The sequence below is a fragment of the Saccopteryx leptura genome, chromosome 6 (assembly GCF_036850995.1).
Source record: "Saccopteryx leptura isolate mSacLep1 chromosome 6, mSacLep1_pri_phased_curated, whole genome shotgun sequence".
Taxonomy (NCBI): Eukaryota; Metazoa; Chordata; class Mammalia; order Chiroptera; family Emballonuridae; genus Saccopteryx; species Saccopteryx leptura.
Window position 1 is genome coordinate 127,844,186 of NC_089508.1, and position 24,302 is coordinate 127,868,487.

A 24,302-nucleotide genomic window follows, 5' to 3' on the forward strand; every position below is an offset into this window, starting at 1 on the left:
TGGCCGGCAAAGAGGGATCGTACAGGCAGTTAGTACCCTGTCCCGGTTTCGGCACCAGATGTAAGAATGAGATGGCACTCAAACATCAGGTGTGCAGGCTTTATTAGAGGAGAAAGACCTGCCAGGGCACTCCTCCAGGAGAAGTGCACTGAAACAGACTCTGAGGCAAACATTTATTAAGGTGGGGAGAGCTTTGAGCAAGTGTGCGTGGAGTCAGCAATTGTGGTGTGCACCCTTCTGCAGTCCTACGATTGACTTCAGCTTCCTGGAACGCTTCTCCTTGGGGCAGCTGACCAGCTTCCTAGAACTTTTCTGCTTCAGGGGTGATAGTAAGTAAGCAAGGGTGGGGGCAGATAGACAAGTGGAACAGCAAAAGGGCAGTTTGGAAGTTTTGGTAAATTCATGTATCCATCACCTTAGCCCCTTCTGCAGACATTGGGAGCCACCAGGGCCTCCTACCACCACCTCCTCCACCAGTAACAGCGTCCCCACATTTTCATTTGGGAAGTGCCTGCCCCAGCCCTCTCCCCAACACCTGCTGAAATCCCACCTTCAAGGCCTTGCTCATGATGCCACCTCCTCCAGGCAGCCACCAGAGTTGAGCTCTTCTTCCTGCTCTTCTTCCTTCTCTGGAGCCTCACAGTGGTGTTAATATCGGTCAGATGAACTTTATAGCAAGAAAGTTATGTGCTGCTCCTCTGTCCCCTAAACCGGGGCGTCCCAGGACAGGCCCCAGGTCTCGACTCCATTTCCCCAACAATACACCCAACATAGGCCTGAACACAGACTTAGAAGCCAAAGGGCAATTTTGCCAAGAGGCCCAGTTTACTATAACAACAACCACAGCGGTTCTCAACCTGTGGGTCGTGACCCCGGCGGGGGTAGAACAACCAAAACACAGGGGTAGCCTAAAGCCATCGGAAAATACATATTTATTATACAATACATTTTTAAATACATATTTATTATACATTTTTAAATAAAATACATATTTATTATACAATACATTTTTAAATAAAATACATATTTATTATACAATACATTTTTAAATAAAATATGTATTTCCGATGGCTTTAGGCGACTCCTGTGTTTTGGTCGTTCGACCCCCGCTGGGGTCGCGACCCACAGGTTGAGAACCGCTGCACTACACCCTCTTAGAGTGCAAGGAGGCTAGACGGCGGTGTGCGGGAGACCAACAGGTAAAAGAATGCTTGCTTGTCTCACAAGCCCCGAGTCCACCTGGCCCAACTCCCCTCTCCTCCCCTCCCCACCCCTCCCTTCCCCTCTCCAGTCCTCCCCTTCCCCGGCTCCATTTGCGCGTTAAAGAAGGGCAGGCGGCAGAGCGCGGGCCCGGCAGAGAGCTCGCCTTCTCAGCTCAGCTATTTCCATAAACCAATTATCGTCCACCATCTCGGGAAACGCAGGCCCTGCCTATCACCAACCAATACAGTCCCGCGGCGGGCGGGGGAGCCGGGCGCTCGCGCAGCTCTTCCGCAGGCGTCACGACCTGCGCCACCACCCGGTTGCCATGGGAACGCACCGGCGGGGCCGCCCGGGCGGGAGCCGGGGTGCAGCGGGTGGAGGCGCAGCAGGCGGAGCGCTGCACACGGGCTCCACTCAGGAAGGGGGCTGGGAGCTGCGTCCCGGCCCTGCGGGCTGCTCAGCGACCACCAGCCCCCGGTGCTAATGAAATGCAAATAAAGCAGAAGGAGGGCTTTTGAGCAGGAAGGCCCAGCTTGGTGGGACCTGAAAGGGGCTTTCCGTGCGAGCCCCGGACCCCAAGCAGGACCCAGAGGGAGAACTCCGGCCCTTGGCAGCCAAAACCCTGGAAAGAACACGATGTGCCCAGTATGTTTATCAGTATGTCTGATACTGAATGCACAGTAAACAAGGCATGCAATAGGTCTTGCTTAATCCACTGAAGTTTTTATTTTCCTCACGATGCATATTTTGATGCTTAAAATATATATTGCGTATATTTTCTATATTAAATACTATCCAATAGTATATTAAATAATAGATATTAACTGTGTATAAATTCGTATTCTTATCAAATATTTTTTCTTCGTCTTTCTGGTGCCTGTGTTTTCTGCCGCTCTGGGCTTGGTCCGCTGGCTTTTTCTCCCAGCTCCCTTGTGTCTCCTGTCAGTGTGGGGGTGGAACACTGGGGATTCCTGCGTTTGCCAGCTCTGCCCTCCTGTCTGGGTTTGTTGTATCCCCCCCACACACACACACCATGTTCCCCTGCAGGCAGGCCCACTGGCAAGGGGGGAGGAAGGTGGAGCTGGGGTTGAAGAACAAGGGCCAGAGCCCTCATTTGCTCATTCAGCCAATTACTGGGGAGCTGGAGAGATTCCTCAGGTCCAGAGATGGGGCCTTCCTCGTTTGGAATGTAGATGTTTTGCCACTCTATAGTCTCTGGCCTTGAGCCATCCAGTAATAAGGTGCCTCCTCCAGTGGTAACTGTCCCAGTCCAACAGGTCCACTGGGTTCATCCTGTGATTCTGCCTCTTTCCATCTGAGCCCTTAACCTGCTTCCAGTCTGACTCCACTTCACTTAAACAGCGTTCTCCAAAGTCATTAGAGATTGTGACCAGCCAGCAGGCCTGGCCCTGCATCCAACTGTCATTTCACCTTTGGTGATCTCTTCTTGGTGGCATCATCCCCTCATGACCACTCATTCTACTGAAAACCCTTTCTTCTCTTGCTTCCAAGAGAAGCCCCCTCTCTTATTTTCCTCTCTGTGCCACCCCTCTGACTCCTTCGCTGCCTGGCACTAAACTTTGACCTGCCCCAGGTGGCAACCTCAGTTGCTCTTCTTTCTCTATGCCCTCCACATGACCTCACCCCCATCCTGGCATCGGTAATCACATTCTCTCGCCCCTATCCAGTCTGTCATGCAACCGTGTCAATTTCTCTCCTACATTGAACTTGGCTGCTTCTCTCCACCAGCTTCCCTACCTGAAGCTACTGCATTGTTCTTCTGCTCTCAGTACTTCCGGGTCTTGCCCCTCTGCAAACCCTTTCAAAGGCAGGTTACTATTTGATACCGTGGTGTCATGACTACCAAAGGGACCCCTGTTCTTTGAACCCTCCAACGGCTCCTTATTGCTCCCAAAGTAAAGAGGATTCCAGGCCCTGCATAGGTAGGTCTTTGCAAGCCCCTCAACATGACCACTCCCTGCCCACCCTTTGCTCTAGCCATATCTGTCCCCTAGCAGACCCTGTTCTCTCCCAACCCAGGCCTTTACACACTCCCTCCCCCAGAACATTCTTCCTTCTCATTCCCTCATTGTATCTCAGCTTAGTTGTCAGCCCCTCAAGAAAGCCCTTCAAGCCTCCCAGCCCAGGCCCCTTATGACTTGTGCCTGTGGGACGATACACTTCTCCAGTGTCGTGCTTGTAGTTCTGTACATTTTCTGTGCTTTTCTCTGACCATTGGCTAACTTTTCCTCAATGTCTCCTCCCCCACTGAACCCTACTAGTTCCATAAGCAACCACCATGCCTGGTTTTGCTCGCTATCCCATCCCTGCTATTTAATACCATTTCTGAACATAGGAAGCTGTCAACAAATATTGAGCAAATGAATAGACAGACGAATGAATGAATCTGGCCTCGTTTTTAGCTTGCTCTGTGCCTTTGGGAAGGTTGCCTCATGTGGGAACCGGCCTCAAAGGGCTGTAGCAGTGGTGGAGCCAAACAGGGTAGATGCTGGCAGATAAACATGACACAGAGGTAAGGGGTATCCTTCTCAGCACTCATGGTAGGCATGTGAGACCTAGCAGAAGAAAGCCTCAAGGCAGTGGAGAGAAGTCAGAATGGGATCAGTAAACCCAGAGTCTGGCCACTGCCCCTGTCTCCCCGTGTGACCTCAGGCCAGTCCCTGCCCCTCTAAGAGTTTCAGTCTTCCCACAATCAGGATGTGAGCTTTGGCCTCCGTGCTTCTCTGGGCTTGAGGCTTGGTTATGCTCTGGCCTGGGGAGCAGCCTTAGTCCTTTAGAGACAACAGGAGTCCTGGTTGTCTACTCAAGACAGGTTGTACACCCAGGTGTGCTCAGACCTGGGGTTCCTCTAACTGGTCTGGGTCTGGCTCAAGGTCCTGGTCCTCCCTGAGCAATGCCCAGCACCTGCCTCCCAGCCTGGCACAGAGAGACCTGCCAGTCAGAACACAGCAGGGACCAGGAAGGCAGTGGCCCTGACAGGTAAGGGATGTTCCAGTGGTCAGGGTGTGGGGAAAGGGCCGGACAGGAGATAGCCTATGAGGTTCTGACCATTGGCCAAAGGCTGGATGAATAAACAGATGAATGAATGAATCTGGCCCTGTTTCTAGCTTGCTCTGTGACTTTGGGAAAGTTACCTCTCAAGGCCTGAGTTGCCAGCTACCAACTGACCTCCTGCTGCCCAGAGCTAATGAGCAGGGACAGAGGCAGTGCTGAGAGGGGGAGGGCCACTCCCTCTGTGCACATGAGGCACACTCGGCCCAGGCCCGAGTGGGTGGTGCAGGGCACAGATCAGAACCAATTAGTCATACTCAGAAGAGCTTTGTTTTCCTGGACAAGCCTGAAAGCCCTGACCCTGACCCCAGACTGAAGACTGGCCTTGGTCACACCCTGAGCCTTGACACTGGTCACAGACCAAGTCCTGACTCTGGTCATAGATGAGGCCTAGTCATACACCGAGCCCTGATCCTGACCCCAGACTGAGTCCTGACCCCAGTAACTAACTGAAGAAGGCATTGAAAGTAAGACAGTTGTCTAAGTTTCTGGTAAAAGAGGAAGAAGGAAGGTTAAAAAGATTACATTAATCTAGTGCCTACCACATACCTGGCAAATGTGCTAAGTGTGTGTGTTTGTGTGTATTTTGCATAATTTAATTATTACTTAATTCTGTGAGCTAGGTGAAGTATTATCCCCATTTTACAGATGAGTTTACTAAGGCTCAGAGCATTTCTGTGACTTGCCCAAAGTCACAGATCCAGTAATGACCCAAGCTGGGATCCAGGATTCCAAACTCCCAGAGTGCTTTCCTCCTCGGCCCTGCCTAGATGCTCATGCAGCAGTTTCCCTCTTGGAAGGGGACTGTTAGCATCAGGGCCTTAAGCCAGACTTCCAGAAAAGACCCAGCCACCAGTCTGAGGAACCCTGCTGGGATCTGGACTGTCTGCACCTTCCCCTGTCTGACTATGGACCTGGGCCAAAGGGCCTTAGATGGCAGATTTGGGTGGAGTGAGTGGAGGCCTAGCACAACCCACAGATGACCTATAGGCTTCTCTCAGCAGCCAGTGGGTTGGGCTCAGCAAAACAAACAAACAAACAACACCATTGACCATGGCAGTGTCCATGGCCCACATAAGAAGGAGTAAGGCAGCCATGCTGCGCTCACTGGGAGCCTGGCCCACACTCTGGCTCTAATGTGGTGGCCCTGGAGGCAGGCTGCCTTTAGCTCTATGTGGTAGACAAGGAGGCCAAGGCCGCAGGCAACAAAGGGGCTGGCCACTGGGGCTAGAGCACATGAAGATGACCATCCTCACCTGGCCACTGGCCACTTACTCTGGCAGAGGCCACGGCACTTGCCCTCTCCCAGAAGCTTGCCTGTCAGAAAAGGCACATGATGAAGAAGGCCCTGTGTGGGACCTGGGAATTTGGGGTCTTTATCTCCCTCCAGGTTCCCTAGCTTACAGTGTCCCCAACCTTCCCATGGCATTGGTTGCTCAGTGAGAAAACATCCCAGAACCCCAAAGGTGTAAACACAGCTGGTGTCTGTGGTTAATGGAGTGTTGGCCTGCCACCCCCAGCTGGACTAAAGCCACAAGAATTCTTCCCAGATGTGTCCCCTATCACCCCTGCCCAGGCACCTGAGGTCTTCTCATGCCTGAAACATTTATTCAGACCCGAAAGCAAGAACTGCCCCCAGGGGCGCCAGAATCAAGGAGGAGTGGTCCAAGAGGGCGGTGCTTACCCAGAGAAGTCAATATTTTCAGAAGACCTTGCGCAGTGAGGTGGGCCAGTGCAAAGGGCTTTCTGGTGTCTTCACGGCATTTTGCCCAGCCTGTCTGCCTATTTCTGAGCATGGCACAGCTGCTGGCAGAACTCCTGCCTCCCAGGACACCTTGGGGGCCAGGGCTCTATCCTCCCTCCAGGCGTTGTCTGGCTTCCCTCTGTCCTTGCCTGACCCCCATGGGCTCCAATGAGATGCTACATAGTCCAGCTTCAATAGCAGAGTAAGGAAAGCCACTGGGCAAGAGGCTGGGGCTTGGGTTGCAGTCCAGCTCCCCTTGCGTGGGCTCTCCCCACTTCCACCATCTGTGGTCCCCACACGCTGTGTGCTTCCCATACAAAGGGGTGATCCTGCAGGTTATGTAAATGCTGAAGACAGCAGGGGTCTGGGATAAGTGAGAGATAGATAGCGTCTGTGGCAAACCAGAGAGAGAGCACAGGCATCATTTTGAGGAGCCACCCAAGTCACCCCCACTGATTTCTGTGTTGGAGAGAGGCAGGCAGCTCTCTCAAATTTTCAAGAGAAGCCAGAAATTCAGATTGCTGTGCAAAATCAGCCAGTATTCTGTTCAGTTAAGACCTCTGGGCCTCTCCTCCTCACCTCCTCCTCTTGAACCCTCAACAGACTCAGATTCAACATCTACATCCAACTTCATTGACTGTCCTCTTCCCCCAGGGGCCAGTGGCTTCCCCATAGCTACATGTCCTCTAGACGTGTCTGAGAGGTACCCCTTTTCTTCTGATGGAGCTTCTTCTAGATAATTAAACAGGAGCTGAGCCGTGTAGAGCAGGGTCCAGTGGTCTGGGCCAGGGCTGGCCTAGCCAAGCCAGAAGTGAGGGGTGGTTCTTTCTTTTCGAGACCTTCCAAAGGTCCCTTCCTTCTTTCACAAACATTTGCCGGGTCCCACGATGCCCAGGCTGGGAGCTGAGAACAGTGAGAACAGTTTTAGCAGTGTCAAGGCAGGTGTCTGTCTTGAGGACCTCAGTAGTTGGGGGCTGGCATGGTGAACAGACAGATAAAACTCACTTGCTCATCCTTAGCCTACCATCTCCCAAGGTAGAAAACCACTAGCAGGCTCCAGGGCCCCACACTTGGATCATAGGACACCTTAGGGAGGCTGGTCTTTGGGGGGAAGGGGCAGGAGCAGGGCTTTGTGTCTGAAATGCCCAGACCTTGGAACTTGAACTGAACACTGCAAGTTAGGCCAGGAATCAGAATCAGAGTGATTCATGTGGTATTGACAGACAACTGGCCCTCCTCCTCTACCTAAGAAGATGGCTCCCAGGGCCCCTCACCTGGCTAGGCCACACTGCTCATAGCTCTGTGTGATCTGTGGTTTCCCCTGGGCCATCTGAAAAGAACAGCCCTGCCTGAGCTCCAGAAGCTATGATGGGGAGGGGTGCCTATTGCCCAGGAGCAGCTCCCCTGAGGACAGTGAGGTGATTTCAGATAAAGTGTGGTTGGGGATATGGGGAGAAGCATTTCCGTTTTACAAAAAGATGTTTCCCTCTGCTAGAGGGCTCATCTCAGAGGTCCCTGGGATGTGCCATCTCTGATACCCAGAGCGGTCCCTGCTCCCTGCAGGAAAGCACACGCAGAGCCCCACCCCTGTGCTTGGTGACTTGGCTGGCTTCCTGCTCCAGAGTCAGTTATTCTCAAGCTGAAGTCCACCTATCATGGTGTAGCACCATCAGCAATTAGTGATGGTTCATTAGCGTCCAATCAGTAAATTAAACCAAAGATGAGAGCCCATCACTTTGCTAAGAGTAATGGCCCCACTCATTTTTTTTAAGCCTAGTTTTTTTTTTATTTATTCATTTTAGAGAGGAGAGGGAGAGACAGAGAGAGAGAGAGGAGAGACAGAGAGAGAGAAGGGGGGGAGGAGCTGGAAGCATCAACTCCCATATGTGCCTTGACCAGGCAAGCCCAGGGTTTTAAACCGGCGACCTCAGCATTTCCAGGTCGACGCTTTATCCACTGCGCCACCACAGGTCAGCCCCCACTCATTTCTTAAGTCTCAAGATGCCAAGTGTGTCATGATTGGGCCTCCTCCCAAGAACTCAAACCCCACAAGGACCACTGCCTTGGGGGCTGGGAGGAGGGGCAGGCATGAACTGGGGGTATTGTTGGTGGGCTGTTGTCTGGTGAAGTGGAGAGGATGAGAGGGAGTTTCGGACCAGTCACTCCTGCCTCCATCTCAGCTCCTCCTGTGAGGAGCCCCTGGCCACACCTTCTTGCCCAAGAATCCCAGGGGAGCTTGGCAAAGGCCACAGGACACGGCACATGGGCATAGAGAGAAGGCGGCTGGAGAGAGAACAAGGTCAGAGAGGACCACAAGTCTTGCTCTCCTCTTCTGTCTCATCCCGTGCTCCCAACCACAGACCACAGTTAGCTCCCAGCCCCTCCCTAGACCTGCCCACAAACCAGCTCAGCCCCCACCCCTCCATCTATTAAAGCCCTGCCTCCTCCAGGAACCCCTTTTCCCTCACCCCAGGTCCAGCCCAGGAAGGGTCAGAAACACAGGAATCCAGTCTTTGCTACCCTGTTCAGGCAACTGCTCCTGCTGAGGCCACTCACCCATCCTGTCCCTGTTGCATAAGGCTGGGCTCCTAGGTGGAGGAGCAGTGACTAGTTTTGTCCTGTGCCTTCCAGGGATGGAAGTAGGCCTGTGGCCTGGATTCTGATGGCCTCTGGTGGAAAAGGCTAGCATTCCTGATTCAGAGCAGCATGAAGGGTCCTGGTAGAGGTGAATTGCCCTGCTTCTCAGGACACAGTGAGGCCCAATAATGACACATCTGGCACCTGGCCTGGAGTGATCTTAATCTGAACCTGTTTCCCCACCTCCCATATCCCCCCAAGCAAGCAACAGCGGTAAGGTAGACTAAGTCACAAGGTCACAGGACCTCTCATTTGACCACCATCCATCTGAAAGTTCTGCCTGGCCTGAACAGTGGTGGTGCGGTGGATAGAGTTTTCGACCTGGGATGCTGAGGTCCCAGGTTCCAGCCCTGAGGTCGCTGGCTTGTGTACAAGCTCATCAGCTTGAGCATGGGATCACTGGCGTTAGCATGGGATCATAGAATGATCCTGTGGTTGCTGACTTGAGCCCAAAGATCGCTGGCTTGAAGCACAAGATTGAGCAAGAGGTCACTGGCTCAGCTGGAGCCCCCCGCCTCCAGTCAAGACACATATGAGAAAGCAATCAGTGAACAACTAAGGTGCCGCAACTACAAGCTGATGTTTCTTATCTCTCTCCCTTCCTGTCTCTCTGTCTCTCTCTGTCTCTCTCTGTCTCTGTCTGTCTCTCTCTTGTTAAAAAATAAAAATAAAAGTTCTGCCTGGCACACATCTCCTTCCTAGCCTTCTCCTTCCCAAGGAGCTTCTAGGAACATCCCTCTGGTCTTTCAAGATTTAGGGGTCTAGGCGGTGGCGCAGTGGATAGAGCATCAGACAAGGATGCAGAGGACCCAGGTTGGAGACCCCGAGGTCGCCAGCTTGAGCGCAGGCTCATCTGGTTTGAGCAAAGTTCACCAGCTTGGACCCAAAGTCTCTGGCTCGAGCAAGGAGTTACTCGGTCTCCTGAAGGCTCACAGTCAAGGCACATACGAGAAAGCAATCAATGAACAACTAAGGTGTCGCAACGAAAAATTGATGATTGATGCTTCTCATCTCTCTGCATTCCTGTCTGTCTATCCCTCTCTCTGACTCTCTCTGTCTACAAAAAAAAAAAAAAAAAAAGATTTAGGGGTCTGTGCAACCTGGACCCCAGCAGCCAGAACAGACCCAAATTGGGGCCCTTTCCTGTCCCCTGAATTTCTGGGGGCTGCCTGAAATTGGCACTCGGGACAAGCCAGGTGGCCTGCATCCTGGGCTTCTGAAGCCGTGCCTGGGAGGAGGACAGACTTGACAGTTGCTCACACTGTGAGGCTTTGAGGCATATTGAAGACCAAGAGGAAAGACTAAGCAGGTGCAGGAGGCAGTCCTAGAGACCTGGGCCAGCATGGGGCAGGCAGCTAGGGGTGAAGTCAGAGATCAGGCAGTGTGGCACACAAGCCTCCCTGGGACAGCCTGTGTGTGTGCATGTGTGTGTGTGTGTGCGCGCACGTGCGTGTAGGCAGGGACAGTGGCACACACGTCCCAGCCCTGAGGTATGTGCCCTGCAGAGTGGCCAGAAGACAGTGGGGGTTGGGGGTGGCTCGTGGCTTGTGCACCTTCCATCACTGTCCACCCCTGACCCCTGCTCACTGCAGCAGCTCCTGGGAGCCAGGCCACACATCTGCTTTAGTCATGACCTCACAGAAGGATGGCAAAGTCCTTCATCTTCTTTCCCACTGACAGCTTTGCTTGGATTTGGTCCTCACAGGCCATCTGGCTGGAGCTCATAAGCAGCTTGGGACCCAGGACTACTGCACCGTGCCTCTGAACCCACTCCTAGTCCCACCCTGGTGTGGCTGTCCTCCCCACCATGGCTGGATTAAGTCTGAGTCCCAGGACAGCGGCTGACAACAGCTTCCCCTAGTCCTTCCCAGAGACAGAGAGGGAGGGTGCCAGTCTTACAGATGGCTGTGTGAAAGCAGGTCACAGAGAGGACCCTGGCCTCTGAGACTGCCCTGGGAGACCTGAGTTCCCTTGGGGGCCTGAGGGTTCTAGAACCCAGCCCCCTCACGTGTCCAGCTATGGGTACAGATTAGGAGCTGAAGCAGGTTGTGAGCTGGTCCCCTTCTCGAGTTCCACATGGAAGCAGAGGCCCCTCTAGCTCTTTTGTTTCTAGAATAACATCAAGGCCCAGAGGAATCAGCTGTGCCAGGAAAAGCCATTACACTGAGAGCCTCCCTCCACCTGCTAAGAGCTCTCTCCTTCCCATAGGCCTCACCTCTGGAGTTACTCCATCTCCACTCACCGAGCTCTGCCCACCTCTCTGAGGAAGGAGGAGAGGTGCGAGCCTAACTCTCCCTGAGCCTGAGCAAGGTCAGGGCCCACAGTAGGCTCCCTTGGCTTCACCTACAGTCTTTCCTGTCGCCTTCCACCTGGCATTCCTCCTGCCAGACACCAGGAGCACACGTAGAGCAGGGGAGGGGACAAGAGGCCAAGATACCAGGAAGATGAAGGACAGGCTGACAAGTGTGGTCATGGGTTCCAACTTGAATTCTGTCACCATGCTGCTTGTGACTCACAACCCCCCACTCACCCTCAGTCCTGTCCTCTCAGTGCCCTGGGAAGCCCCTGGGGTTACAAAAATACTGCACGGGTTTGACGTTTGGGGTGTGGAAAGCTAATTTCTTCCTACACACCTCCTTACACCTCCTCCCCTAGTGCTTCTGTGGAAGAGTGGAGGGGAACCCTCACGGGGAAGGCACGGGGCAGGCAGACAGCAGGGTGAATGCTGCTGAGAGCTCTGAGGCCTCTGACTTTGGGGGCCACTGTCAGAAGAGAGAACAAGGACACAGCATGCGGACCACATCTTTGGTCAGCAGAGGTCATAGAACACACAGAAGGGACTGGAGGTGGGCAGGCTGGTCCTCCCCTCACGCTGCGATGCCATCTTCTGTCAAGCCTGGCAGCCCCCCTGGCAGGGTGAACCCTGCATCTGAGGAGAACTTCTGCCTTTGGGGGACCTGCCCCTCTCATCTCAGCCCTCCCTCTGCACTCCCCTTTCTCCCCTTCACACAGCCCTCAGCCAGGTACCTCTGAGAAATGTCTGGGTTGTTAGACCACAAATGAGGACATACTTAATGCACGGGGCCTCTTGCGTATGGGGTCATCACATACTGTCCCCCCCCCCGCAGCCCTTAAGAGCACCAGTGGAGGCAGTGCTACTCACAGGGGAGGCGACCAGGGCTCAGAGACCGGGAGGCAAGCTGGTAGGAGATAACTGGACTCCAAACCCAGTTCTGGGTGACTCCGAAGCCTGAACTCTTCCTAGGACTTTACACCTCGGTCCCATCAGCCAAAGATCCCCCTCTTGTAAACCCAGAGTTGGGGGTCACCATGGGGGGACATCAGGCCAGGGACAATTACAATTATTATTATTATTACAATCACTATTATTTTTAATGCGTAGTGGTATTTAACAGTGTGGCGGGCCCTTTACACCTGTCACGTCGCTTTGTGCCCACAGTGACCCTGCAATTATCATGCCCACTTCACAGAAAGGAGTGAGGCACAGCAAGGCTGCGGATCTTGCCCAGAGTTGCACAGCCAGCGAGTTGCAGAGCTGGGATCTGGAACCCAGATGGTCTGAATCAGGGACCCTGTTGTCATTACCATGCCACACTGCCTCTCAGCCAAAGTGGAAGGGGGTGCTCCATTGAGCCTTGGAGCTTGGAGCCGGGACTGCCACCAGCCTGGTTACCCACAGTGGTAGGACTATGACAAGTAGGGAACAAGGCCCATTCTGTCACTCAAGTCCAGAGACTGAGGGCACAGAGAAGGCCGGGGTCCCGAAGGCTTTATGGAGGGAGGAACAAGCTGGTCTGGGAAGGACCACCAGCCAGTGCTGCTGACCCAGGAGACAGACTGGCTCTAAGCTCCTGGGCCTAACTCCATGCCCCACACTCCTTTTGTGGACTTCTGGGAGTGGAGCCAAGGCTGGTGAGGACACCAACTCTGCTTCTGGCCCTGGGGTGCTGTTTGTGCACCCACATGCGTGGCAAGGCACCCCCTACAGCAGGCTCTCCGAATTACCCCTGACCTGCCGTGTTGCACATTTACAGCCCCAACATGAAAGCCACCCCTGCTTCCCACAGAAGAAGTATTAAATCTCCCACTGAGCTGTTGGATGGCTCTGGATCTCAAGGACACTTATCCCAGAGACCCATGGGGCACACTGGGATGCAGAGGACCCAGGCTCCAGCCTCACCTTGGACAGCTTGGCACTGCTCCACCCCACCCTGTCCCCAGCTTCAGGTGCCTGGCCCAGGTCCTGCAGAATGGGTGCTGCAGGAGGAATAGCATGTGTGAGCCCTTGGAAGGGCTCAGCTAGGTCTGGGGGAGCTGGGCCAGAAACTCTGGGGAGTGAAGGACAAAGGTGAGGCCAGTGGGCAGAGGCAATGCCATGGCCACCCTGCCCAGAGATGTCCTCCAGCCGAACAGACCCTAGCGAAAATGGTCAGGATGACAACAGGAAGTCTGCACACAGGTGCCTGCTACAGAGCTTCGTGCTGGCTGTGGCACAGGGGTGGGGAGTCAGACAGGCAAGGCGTCTCCCTCACTCCCACCCACCCTGAGCTCTGGTGCTGGAGTCCACGTGAAGGCCTCAGAGGTGGCCAGCGAGATGGCATGGTCATCCAGTGGTCAGGGCAGTGGAAGTGAGACCTGGTGTCCCCTGGGCCTGGGATGACATGAGTGTCTGTCTGCCTGAGAAGGAGCCCTTTTGGCTCTGTCCCCCTCTGTGCTCGAATTTATGGTCTGTGGAGGGGCAAGGGTAAGGAGAGGAAGGACACCCTCCCCCTGACTCTGCCCCTCCAGGAAAACCACATCTGAGGAAGGAGAGAACTCTAAGGCAGTCACCTCTGTGCCCTCAGAGCCTACCAACGCCCCTATCTGGGGGGACACAGTGGAAGTGGAGATCCAGGCTGAGGACACAGGGCACAAAGGTGAGGAGAGGGCTGGGGAGGCACTTGGGAGGGAGGGGCAGGAGCTGACTGCCTCTTGGCTTAGCTTCAGTAGGAGGCCACCTGAGTGCCTGCCTCCGTGGGCAGTTAAAAAGCACTGTAAAGAAAAAAAAAGATTATGATACTGTGGTGCCTCATCTACCCAGCCTGCTGGAAAAATGATTGTCCTACATAAATGCATTTTCCAGACACTGAAAGCTTATCTTCTTTATGATTGTTGTTATTATTTTCATGGTGGTTATTACTGCATTTCCCCTGACACAGCCACATGACCACTTTGTGGCATGTCCCCACAGACTGCTCAAGGAGTCGGGCCACCAGGAGGAGCAATGCTGCTCCTACCGTGTAGATGGGGACACTGAGGTACAGGCATCTTAAGTAGCTGGCTCAAGCCCAAGCTCTCTGCTGCACAGATAAGCTCAAGGCCACTTATCACATCCTTTCTTATGTGTGTGGTGCAGTAGAGAGGGACAGTAGGCGGAGGACAGCGGACTCAGTGTGGCAAGCTTGCGCTGTAGGGTCTAGCATTCTAGCTGTTTTCCTGGAATAGCATCTTATCCTGCCGTGTCCTCCTGCATGGCCCCCTGTTGCACAGCAGTGTTCCTGTGCCTCTGAGGGTGGGAGATACTCTTCTAGAAGCTGCCTAATAATTCTCACTCCTCCGCCCCGGAAGCCTGTCCAGCCCCCTTGTTTTGACATATTTGAGCACTGCAGGCACCTTAAGGGATACACATATGTGTGTGTGCACACTGTATTTTCTTCACTGGGAGCCCAAGCAGCCAGGAGCTCAGGCTGGGCTCACAGGAGTGCTGACAGGCCACTGCTGTCGGTGCCAGCATAGGGTACCATCAGCACACACCTGCTGGTGCCCATATGTCACTGGTCTTGTCCAGTCAGAAGAACTCCAGGCTCCCATCTTGAAGGTGGTCCTTCTCTTGAAGGACACAGGTTTTCCCTCCCTCCTTGAAACCTCACCAGACCTCACAGAGAGCAGAAAGTCAGCCACCAGGGGCAGTGAAAGTTGGGGATAGAGGATGAGGTTAAAGGGGGCCATCAATTAAAGGGAAGAGGCTAGTTCTGGGTCAAGCCAGAAGACTTTCCCCCACCCTGAAAGGATAGGCGGGGCTATTGGGAGGATGTGCAAAAATCTGAAAGAAGAGGGGAAAAAATGACCTGGGAATTCATGTGACTGCAGGCGTGTGGGGTGGGTATCTGTGTGCTGGTTCATGGGTATACGGTACATGTGAGCATTGTGTATGTGCAAAAATGTGCTTACGGCTGTGCCTATAGGCGTTTGTGTGTGTGTGTGTGTGTGTGTGTGTGTGTGTGTGTGTGTGTGTGCGCGCGCGCGCGCATCTGTGTGGCTGATGAGAAGTTCGGGGTTGTGGTAAATAGCCCAGACTGGGATCCTGCCCTGGGCTCTATGCATCTGGGGTCACTTAAGAAAGGATGTGATGAGTGGCCTTGGGCCTATCTGTGCAGCAGAGAAGAGGGACAGGAGATGAGGACCCCCCCTGGGCAGGTAGAGAATATTGGCAGATGCCTCTTGACAGACTGAAGTAGCTGGATCTTTGCTGAAAATTGGTTGCTGTGGTGATGTCTGCAGGGGGATGGTGGGGGAGATGGGGACAGGCCAAGAGGTGGGGGAAGGGCAGGAGGTAATTCAGTGTTGTGTTAATGAAGAGCAAAGGGGTGTGTGTGTGGGGGGGGGGGGGTCCGCAGCCACAGCAGGCTGGTGACAGAAATGGCTTGTTGACCACACAAGGGATGGGTGGGAGGCTGAGGGGCACGGTGCCCAGAGAAGCTGATGAAGCATGTTTGCAGCATGGAGACGGGGACAGGGAGGAATAGCTGTTTGTTCCCCCCAGTTACAGCTCATGTGCTGGCTACCCACACAGAGACTGGGCTGGAGGGGTGGGCAGAAAGGCAGGGCACTCACCCCTTATTCAGCCTCAGCAAACTCCAGCCTGATTTGGGGACTCAGGATCCATGGGTAGTGGCCACAAGGGACTGCAGTTTCCACAGCTGCTGTTGTAGCTTTGGCTAGAAACACTTGAGTTCCCCAACTGAGTCCCTTCAGTCTTCCTAGGGCTGGGTGAGTGCGTGGAGTGCCACAGATGGTTCATGAGGGGGAAACTGTGACAGTGATGAGGAGCATATGCCTAGAACTTTGTAGCTTGACAAACATGTTCCTGTCCCTGAAACAAGATAAGGAGAAGGACAGGGTTTCCCTTTTCTAAAGGTTTACTGTTTTGCAGGGCAGGAGACGGGAGCTCAAAGAGGTTCGGTGACCCACTAAATGTCCTAGAGCAGTGCACTGGTTCTAGAACCCGGATTTGCTGACATCAGCTCCCTTGACTTACTCTCCTTTCTTCAAGGCACCGAAAGTCCTCCTGGTGCCCATTTCTCTTCTCTTTCCTGGGAGCATGGATCCCACACAGCCAGCTTTGAGGGAATTTGGCAAGTGTCTTTAGCTTTCTCTGTGCCTAAGATAGCTGTGGGGAAGAGAAAGAAAGTAAGAGTAATCAACAGAACCCTAAGCTTCAACCTCCACTCTCTCATCCAAATGACCCACCAACTACAAGTGATCCAGCAGCAGTGGGCTACCGGCCTTGCCCAGGACGCCAGTGGGTGGCTATCCTGGTCCTGAAATGTCATTGTTTCAGGAAGATAGGCAGAGGCCAAGGGGCTATCCAAGAGTACCTGCCTACCTGTCCACCTCAATCTTTCTCTTTCATTCTTCTCTAGATCTCTCTTTTATTTCCTTTTCTTCTCCATCTCCCTCAACCCTTCTCTCTTCTTCCTCCACCCTTCTCCTCTCCTTGTTCCCCATGTCCTCTTCCTCTTCATATAACAGACTTTCAGAGGGAAAATGTCCCAGGAGTTATTGAATCCAGCCTGACCAGTGGTGGTGCAGTGGATAGAGTGTCAGCCTGGAATGCAGAGGACCCAGGTTTGAAACACTGAGGTCACTGGCTTGAAGCCCAAGGTCACTGGCTTAAGCAAGGGGTCTCTGGTTCAGCTGGAGCCCTTCACCCTGGTCAAGGCATATATGAGAAAGCAATCAATGAACAACTAAAGTGCTACAACTATAAGTTGATGCTTCTCATCTCTCTCCCTTCCTGTCTGTCCCCCCTCTCTCTAAAAAAAAAAGAAAAAAAAAAAAGAGTCACCAAACCCAGCCCCTGCCATCAGCCACTTACTAGCTGTGGGATGTTGATCAAGTTATATAACCTTGCTGAGATCCAAGGTCCACATTTTCAGAAACAGACCTGGTGCTCCCTACTTAAGGGGTTGAGGTGGGAATTTGTTGGAACAGTGGCTTGTAAGCATCCATCCCCGTGCCTGGCACACAGCAGGTGCTCACTAAGTAGTTCTGCTGTGACTATTGCCAGGCCATAGGCATTCTCCTTGAGCTCATTCCCCAAGTTTCATGCATTTTATGGAAAAATGTAGTATCTTTGGAGGGAGTTTTCTAAGTGGTGTGTCAGTCTCCGCATTTGGCTTTCTCATACCTGGACTAGGCTTATATTGATATTTTGTACTGAAGGTTTCTAGAGCAGCTCTCATTTCCCCATTTGCAACATGTGAGAGATAACTCTGCCGAGGAGCAGGTGAGAGTGTGGCCAAGGGAAGAATCCTTCTTCCTGGAAAGGGATGCTATTACCGTGTGCCTATGAATGTCTGTGGCCACGGGGGGTTGGGCTCTGTTCTGCTCGTATCCAGCCTGGGACTGGGAGTTTCTAGATCGCAGGAGAGAACTGCCTCTGTGGGTTCTAGTAGCACTTAGCATAGAGCCTTGTCCTTGTCCCGTGCAAGGCTCAGACTGCCTGTGAGGTATGCCTCTGTGCGTTCCACATGTGTGTGTGCACGCAGATCTCTCAGCGTGGCCCTCACCTCCTTCTCTCAGCAACATCTCTCCCCTTGGTGGGAGGGATGGGGGTTAGCTAAACCTGATTCTGAGCCTGTGCTCGCTTCTTCTCTCTCCAGATGTGGTCCTCAAGGTGATAGACAGCAGGAGAGAAGAGGAGCTATTGTCCTATCGGATCCCAATCAAGTACCTACGGGCCTTCCACCCCTACCACTTTGAGCTGCTGAAGGTGATTTTGGGTCCTGGGCTCTTGCCCACAGGGCCTGGGCCAGGTAAGGGGACAGCCCCCAGCTGCCCCCCCACCTCAGAGCAGTACTGTGCATCCATGCCCATCCTGTGCATCCATGCCCATCCTGCAGCCTAGAATCATGTGGGGCACAGGACACACAACTCCTGGTGGGTAGGAACGGCATCTATAAAAATTTAGAATTACCCAACTTCATCTTCATAAAACAGCCCAATAGGCATAGAATATCTACCCCATTAAATGAATATACCAATTGAAGTTATTGTGATTTCATATATGATGAAAGAGTGGGAGTATATCTAAAAATATCTAAGCAATACAGTATTTACCAAGTACCTGCTATATTCTAGGTCCTGGGCTAGACACTACACACACCATCTCTAATCCACAAGGTGAACTATACTTTGTGTCCGTGAGGCTGGGACTTGGGAGAGAGGAATCCTCTCACCCTGGGTCACAGAGCAAGGAGGAACAGAGTCGAGGGCGAGCCCAGGTCACGCCATCTCCCAGACCAGTCCTCTTTTGCTGCCTCCATGTGCTACCTCAGGAGGGGGATTCTCCAGGAGAGTCAGGGTATGTGGGGAGACAAGGTTTCCCCTGAATGCACCCATCCTGTGGGCCTCGGGCCCCTCATTTTATGGTCTGAACCTCACAGGCCAGCTCCCCTGCCCACCCCGTTCCCACAGTACTGACTTATGGAAAAGAGAATTTACACTCTTATTGCTCTAGTACTTATTAAGCACCTACTTGTGCCAGCCACTCAGTCAAAGATGAGTAGAAGCCTCGTTCCCCTCTTATCACTGTGCCCTCCAGACTCCTGCACTGAGTTAGAGTAAAGAGCAATGGGAAGTTGGATTGTCTGGGTTGCTCTCTCAGGCCTTCAGCGTGCTTGCTGTGTGAAGCTGCTGAACCCCTGGGCCCCCACTGCTCACCAACAAAATTAAGACAGTATACCCCCTAACCTGGCCATGTGGAGGAGCAAGTGTAATGATGGGCATAAAGCACAGAGCAAGGTACTCAGCACAAAGTAGGTGCTCAGGTCCCCTCCCCTCTCCCTTCCCCAGACACTGGTGCTGACCTCCTTTTCCAGTGACTCCTCAACCATGAGCTCAGGGTTCTGGACCCTCCTTAGGCCCCAAAGAGCATCCCACACTTGGGGCCTTAGGACAAGGCTGGGAAGTGGAGCCCAGAGAGATTGGCAGCTCACCTGGGGAACTTAGCACTCCAGCTGTGAGTCTGGGAGCATCGCCCAGGCCTCCTGGCGCTCTGTCCAGGCCTAGTTATCATGTCTTTACAGAGACAACCGGCAGGCCATGGTCCTTGCAAGGGCGATGAAATATTCAAATAGACAAGGGAAGATTTATTGTATTGATCTCCTCAGAAGGGCTCGCAGGGACCCTTTAATTATCAGCTCGGCGCCCCAGTGGAGCAATGCCAGGACCTGTCTGCAGAGGACTGAATTTATAGCCAAGGTCTGCTCCTTAGTGACTCTCCTCTCTGTGTCCTCTTCCTTGACCCTGTCTGCAGCCCACCGAGACTGGGAAAGCTGATGAAGCCACTGCTAAGACCCAACTGTACGCAACTGTTGTCCGGAAAGGCAGCTTCATCCCTCGCTATAGCAGTAAACACCTGGCTCTGGAGGTGCCAAACTGGGGCCCTCGGGGTGGGGCGGGGCCAGGTGGAAAGGGACTGAGCTTTGTTAGGCTCCAGGTCCAGCCTGTGGCCACCTCTAGCTGGCCTGACAGTGTGGGGCACCGGTGTCTGGAGAGGACATCAAGAAAGGAAAAACAACTAGGCCTTTCAAAACAGCTGAAATGGTTTGTGAAGATCAGCCCCAGGTTGGCAGGGATGGTAGAGATGGAGATAAATGGTTCCTAATATCTTCCAGCATTTTCCAGGCATACAGCCCTGCCTCCCTCCTCTGCTCCTCACGTACAGTGCAGAGAGGACGGGAGGCTCCACTGTCTGTCTGAATCTCATGCAGGCAGGAAAAGCCCACCCCTGACCTTGGCTCCTATCCCCTGACTGTTTCTCTCTTATTCTATCCTTCCTAGAGTAGTGACCCCTGGACCTAGGGCCTCCAACCCTCAAGCGAAAGTTTCAGGGCCAACCTAAGAGCGTACTCCAGGCAGTTGTTCAGAGGTCTAACCCAGCTCTACTTCCCTATAACCTTCAGACTGCCCAGGAGTGACTGATTCAAATCCAGCCCTGGCCTGACTGCAATCAGGGTGAACCCAGGGGGCCTCGAACTTCAGGCATCCCCTGCCCCGACATGGGCGACCTGACCCTCCCCATAGCCCTGTAGCTGGCAGGGCAAGAAGTGCTCTTCAGTCTCATCACAGCTGGGGACCTGGAGTCCTGAGGGCAGTCTGGTATGGGGGCGCAGAGCTTCTGACCCACACACCTGCTTCCCCACAGCCCCGTGGATGCCAGCCTGTGTCAGACCTGAAGCCCCAGCCCCCCCTCTTCTGTCATGCCCTTTCCTGAGGATGCCCCAGTAGCTGCATACAGAACACTCTGGCCTGCAGGGGGCCTGCTCTGGATCTGCCCCACGTCAGCCCTGAAGAGTCTGGGACCCCCTGCCCTCCAGCACCTTGCCCAATCCCCTGCCCTGTGTAGATGTCCCCCCTGTAGGTTCCTGAGGGCAGAGCAGAGAGCCCAGCGGGGCTGTCACAAGCAGGTGTGCTTGGGCACCTGTCTCATTCACACCTGACCATTCAGCCCACACCAGTGGTAAATTAGTGTCCCTCCCCACCTTCAGACCTCTTCTTAGCTTCTATACCTATTACAGTCCCTGTGAGCAGCAGAGTCTGACAGTGGTCCAGTGAAATCCCTCAGGCTGAGACCCCATCTCACCCAACATTTGAAATGCCACCGTCAGAGATTTCATCCTTTGAATTTGGTGAAGGGGTTCAATCCCCAGAGCCACAGTGACAGCTGGAAGGCCCTAAGCACTACTTAAAACCCTTATCAGCTCACCCCTGTGTGGAGTTAGTGGGCAGCCAGCTGAGATGGGTCCTAGCTGAGGGGCTCAGGACAGGGTGCCAGGACTGCAGGGAAGGAGAAAAGAGAGAGGGGTCAAAATAAGTTCCTACCCCTCGGCCCTCTCCTCCTGCTAGATGTCAGAGCTAGAAGGACCAGGGAGAGTATGGTGAACCCCTCATTGTACAAATTGGGATGCTGAGCAGGGACTGGCCAGAGTGGCACAGTGACCTAGACCAAATGAGGGGCTGAGCTGGAGTGGACCTGGAGTGAGTGAGCATCCCACCCAGCCTCCAAGACCAGCTCAGCCCCAGCCCCCAGCCCCACCCTGAGGCCACTACCAGTCTCTCCCTTTCTCCCCAGGTCTCTGTGGTTTTGTCTCTCTCACCCTCACAAACACAGTCAGCCTCTTCCTCCCTCTCCTCCCCTTTTCTCCTTCCTTAATGGCATTCATTTACCCCACAAGCACACCTGGGACTTCTACTCTGGGCGGGGGCTTTTGCTAAAAACTGGCCACACAGCAGTGAATGAGACAGATGGGGTCCCTGGGTACCAGTCAGATGGACAGAAAATAAGCAAGGAAGAAATCAAAATAGACACGAGCTATGATGAGTGCTACCCAGAGGCAGAAAGTGTCATAGAGGCGTGATGATGGCTATGCCCTAACGGAAGAAAAGGGAGCTAGCCAATGAATCCGCGGGGTGGGGTGAGTGTGGGAGTCTAGGCAGATGGATCAGCACGTGCAAAGGCCCTACAGCAGAAACAGTGGGGCATGTGGAAGAGTGACACAAAAGAGGCTGGTGCAAAGAGAGGAGGCCTGGGGGCTAGCAGGAGGTGCAGGCCAAGGGGCAGGCAAGGCCAGTGCAGGCAGGTAAGAATTATGGCATTCACTCTAAGGGCTGTGGGGGAGGGGCAGTCGTGGCAGGGTCTCAGTCAGGAGAAGGACCTCCTAATCCAATTTATTTTTAAGAGGGCAATTTTTTGCCACTATGTATCAAATTGCCTGGGAAAGGGATGGGTGGAAGGCAGGAAGAGAAGTAGAGGCCAGTAAGGGGGTCAGAGAAGTGAAAGGAGCCATAAGACTCTCAGTTGGGGGAGTTGGGCGAGGGCTGAGGGGAGAACGGGAGTCCATGGGTAGACAAAATGAAGGCCCAGAGCCAGGTCAGGAGCTGCTTGGGGTGTCAGTGGAGGCATGTGGGACAGAATCCATGTCTTGCCCCCAACCCTGCCAGCTCTCTGACTAGCACAGGGCCTGAAGGATGGCAGCCTTGAGCAGAGAAAAAAGATTCCAGTGAAGCAGGAGCAGGTGGGAGCAGGCGTAGAGGGGTGGAGGCAGAAATGAGCCCACTGCCAGAATGAGAGATGGCAGGCAGGTTGGCTAACCATGTCCCTGGGAGTACCCAAGGCGACCAGGCGCTCACCTGCCTCCTCTCTTCCCCAGGTCTTTCTTCGGGGAATTAACGAGCATCTCATCAACAACTCCCACCCCATGGTGGTCATTGTCCGGGTGGTTCCCAGCTACAAGGAATTTAAGTGAGTAAGGCCCAGGTGGTGAGAGCAAGGAGGGACATAGGAGGTGGGCAGGTAGAAACCTGCCCTTCCCACGAGGCTCTTCAAGCCTCCCCACTGGGACTGAGGTCCCAGAAGCTGCCCAGAACCCCTGGGAAGGGGCAGCTCAGACCAATGGTGAGATTCAAATAATTTAACAACCAGTTCTCTGCCCTAATGACCGTTTTAAGTATATATAAAAAAAGATATACCAAAAGGTAGTTTATTATTTCATGCATTTAATACTTAAATAAGAACAATAAAATAGGTACACTGCCATGACCAGCTTGGCAACGGGTGTGCACAAAAGGAAGGCACTGCAGGACTTAAGAAAAACACACAAGACACAATGTACAGAAAAGATGGGTACAGGGGACTCCCAGCCTCTAGGACTGAGAGCCCAGATCTCTGCAGCCTCACCATATTTATTGGTCTCTTTGCTCATCAAGCAGAGCCTGGGTTCAGGTGCAGAGGAGGGTAATTAACTAATACCTTTCAGGTATGTGGGAAAAAGGCCATGGGATCAGCTGTTTCCTTTAAACAATCTTATCAGTGCTTGCAGGGGCAGCGTTCTGCAGGACTTGGTGTTCCAAAGTCCGCACCAAAGACTTGTCTCAGGACCACAGTTTTCCTACAGTACACAAAACTACATTATGAGAAAAAGTTTTAAAATATTAATGAAAAAAATATTAAATAATACCTGACAAAAAACAATAAAACTATTCTTGAAGATATTTCCATATTGCTTCTTGATTGGCGTCCTCACTTGCAATTTTTTTCACCTCTGGATGACCTCTGGATGGAATGAATGTTACTACGGGCACTTAGAATACGCTGTTGCACAGATGAATGTTAAAAAAAAGTAAGGAATGTAAATTTGTAATTTCCACCTTGGGCAGCTGCCCAGGCGCCCACCTTACAAAGAACCCTGATTACAAGTGCCCTTTTAACAACCAGTTTACCGAACTCAACTCCCTGGGAATCGAACCCGGGACTCCTGCACACCAGGCCGACGCTCTACCACTGAGCCAACCAGGGCAATTCCCGGCCAGGGCACACAGGAGAAGCGCCCATCTGCTTCTCCACCCCTCCTCCTCTCCTTCCTCTCTGTCTCTCTCTTCCCCTCCCGAAGCCAAGGCTCCATTGGAGCAGAGTTGGCCCAGGTGCTGGGGATGGCTCTGTGGTCTCTGCCTCAGGCGCTAGAATGGCTCTGGATGCAACAGAGCGACGCCCCGGATGGGCAGAGCATCGCCCCCTGGTGGGCATGCCGGGTGAATCCTGGTCGGGCGCATGAGGGAGTCTGTTTGACTGCCTCCCCGTTTCCAACTTCAGAAAAATACATAAATAAATAAATAAATAAATAAATAAAAGATTAGCAGCAGGCCCTGACTGGTTGGCTCAGTGGTAGAGCATCAGCCTGGTGTGTGGATGTCTCAGGTTCAATTCCCAGTCAGGACTCACAGGAGAATCGCCATCTGTTTCCCCACCCCTCCCCCTCTCGCTTATCTATCTATCTATCTATCTATCTATCTATCTATCTATCTATCTATCTATCATCTTCCCCTCCTGCAGCCATGGTTCAATTAGAGCGAATTGGCCCCAGGTACTGAGGATGGCTTAAGGGCCTAGCTCAGTTGCTGAGCAACAAAGCAATGCCCCAGATGGGCAGAGCATCACCCCCTAGTGGGCTTGCCAGGTAGATCCTGGTCGGGGAGCATGCAGGAGTCTATCTCTGCCTCCACATCTCTCATTGAATAAAAAAAGAGAAAGAAAGAAAAAAAGATGGGCAGAGGAGGCATTCAGACACGGCCTAGACCACAGTGAGTCACAGGGAAGGAAACTGGGAGCTGCAGCTCATCCCCTGGGCACAGCGAGCTTTCCCAAGGTGCCCGCCAGCAATCAGAAGGTCCAGGGACCATTACCTGTCCCGGGTAGGCTACTGCACTCGCCTCTCTCCCATCAATTCAGAGTCCATTTGGGGGCCTTTGGCTGCCAGCCTCAGGCACAGAGCCAAGAGTGCTGGACACCTAAGCCCTGTACCCT

At 53.2% G+C, this 24,302-nt stretch overlaps 1 protein-coding gene across 1 annotated transcript in view; it reads left to right on the forward strand.

The window, feature by feature from the left end:
• CCDC33 (coiled-coil domain containing 33) overlaps positions 1-24,302 on the forward strand; it is a 145,437-nt gene that overhangs the window by 53,137 nt on the left and 67,998 nt on the right. The window contains 4 exon segments of the mRNA XM_066343673.1: positions 13,466-13,593; positions 17,602-17,711; positions 19,257-19,370; positions 22,153-22,244. Coding sequence (XP_066199770.1) covers positions 13,466-13,593; positions 17,602-17,711; positions 19,257-19,370; positions 22,153-22,244 — 444 coding nt within the window.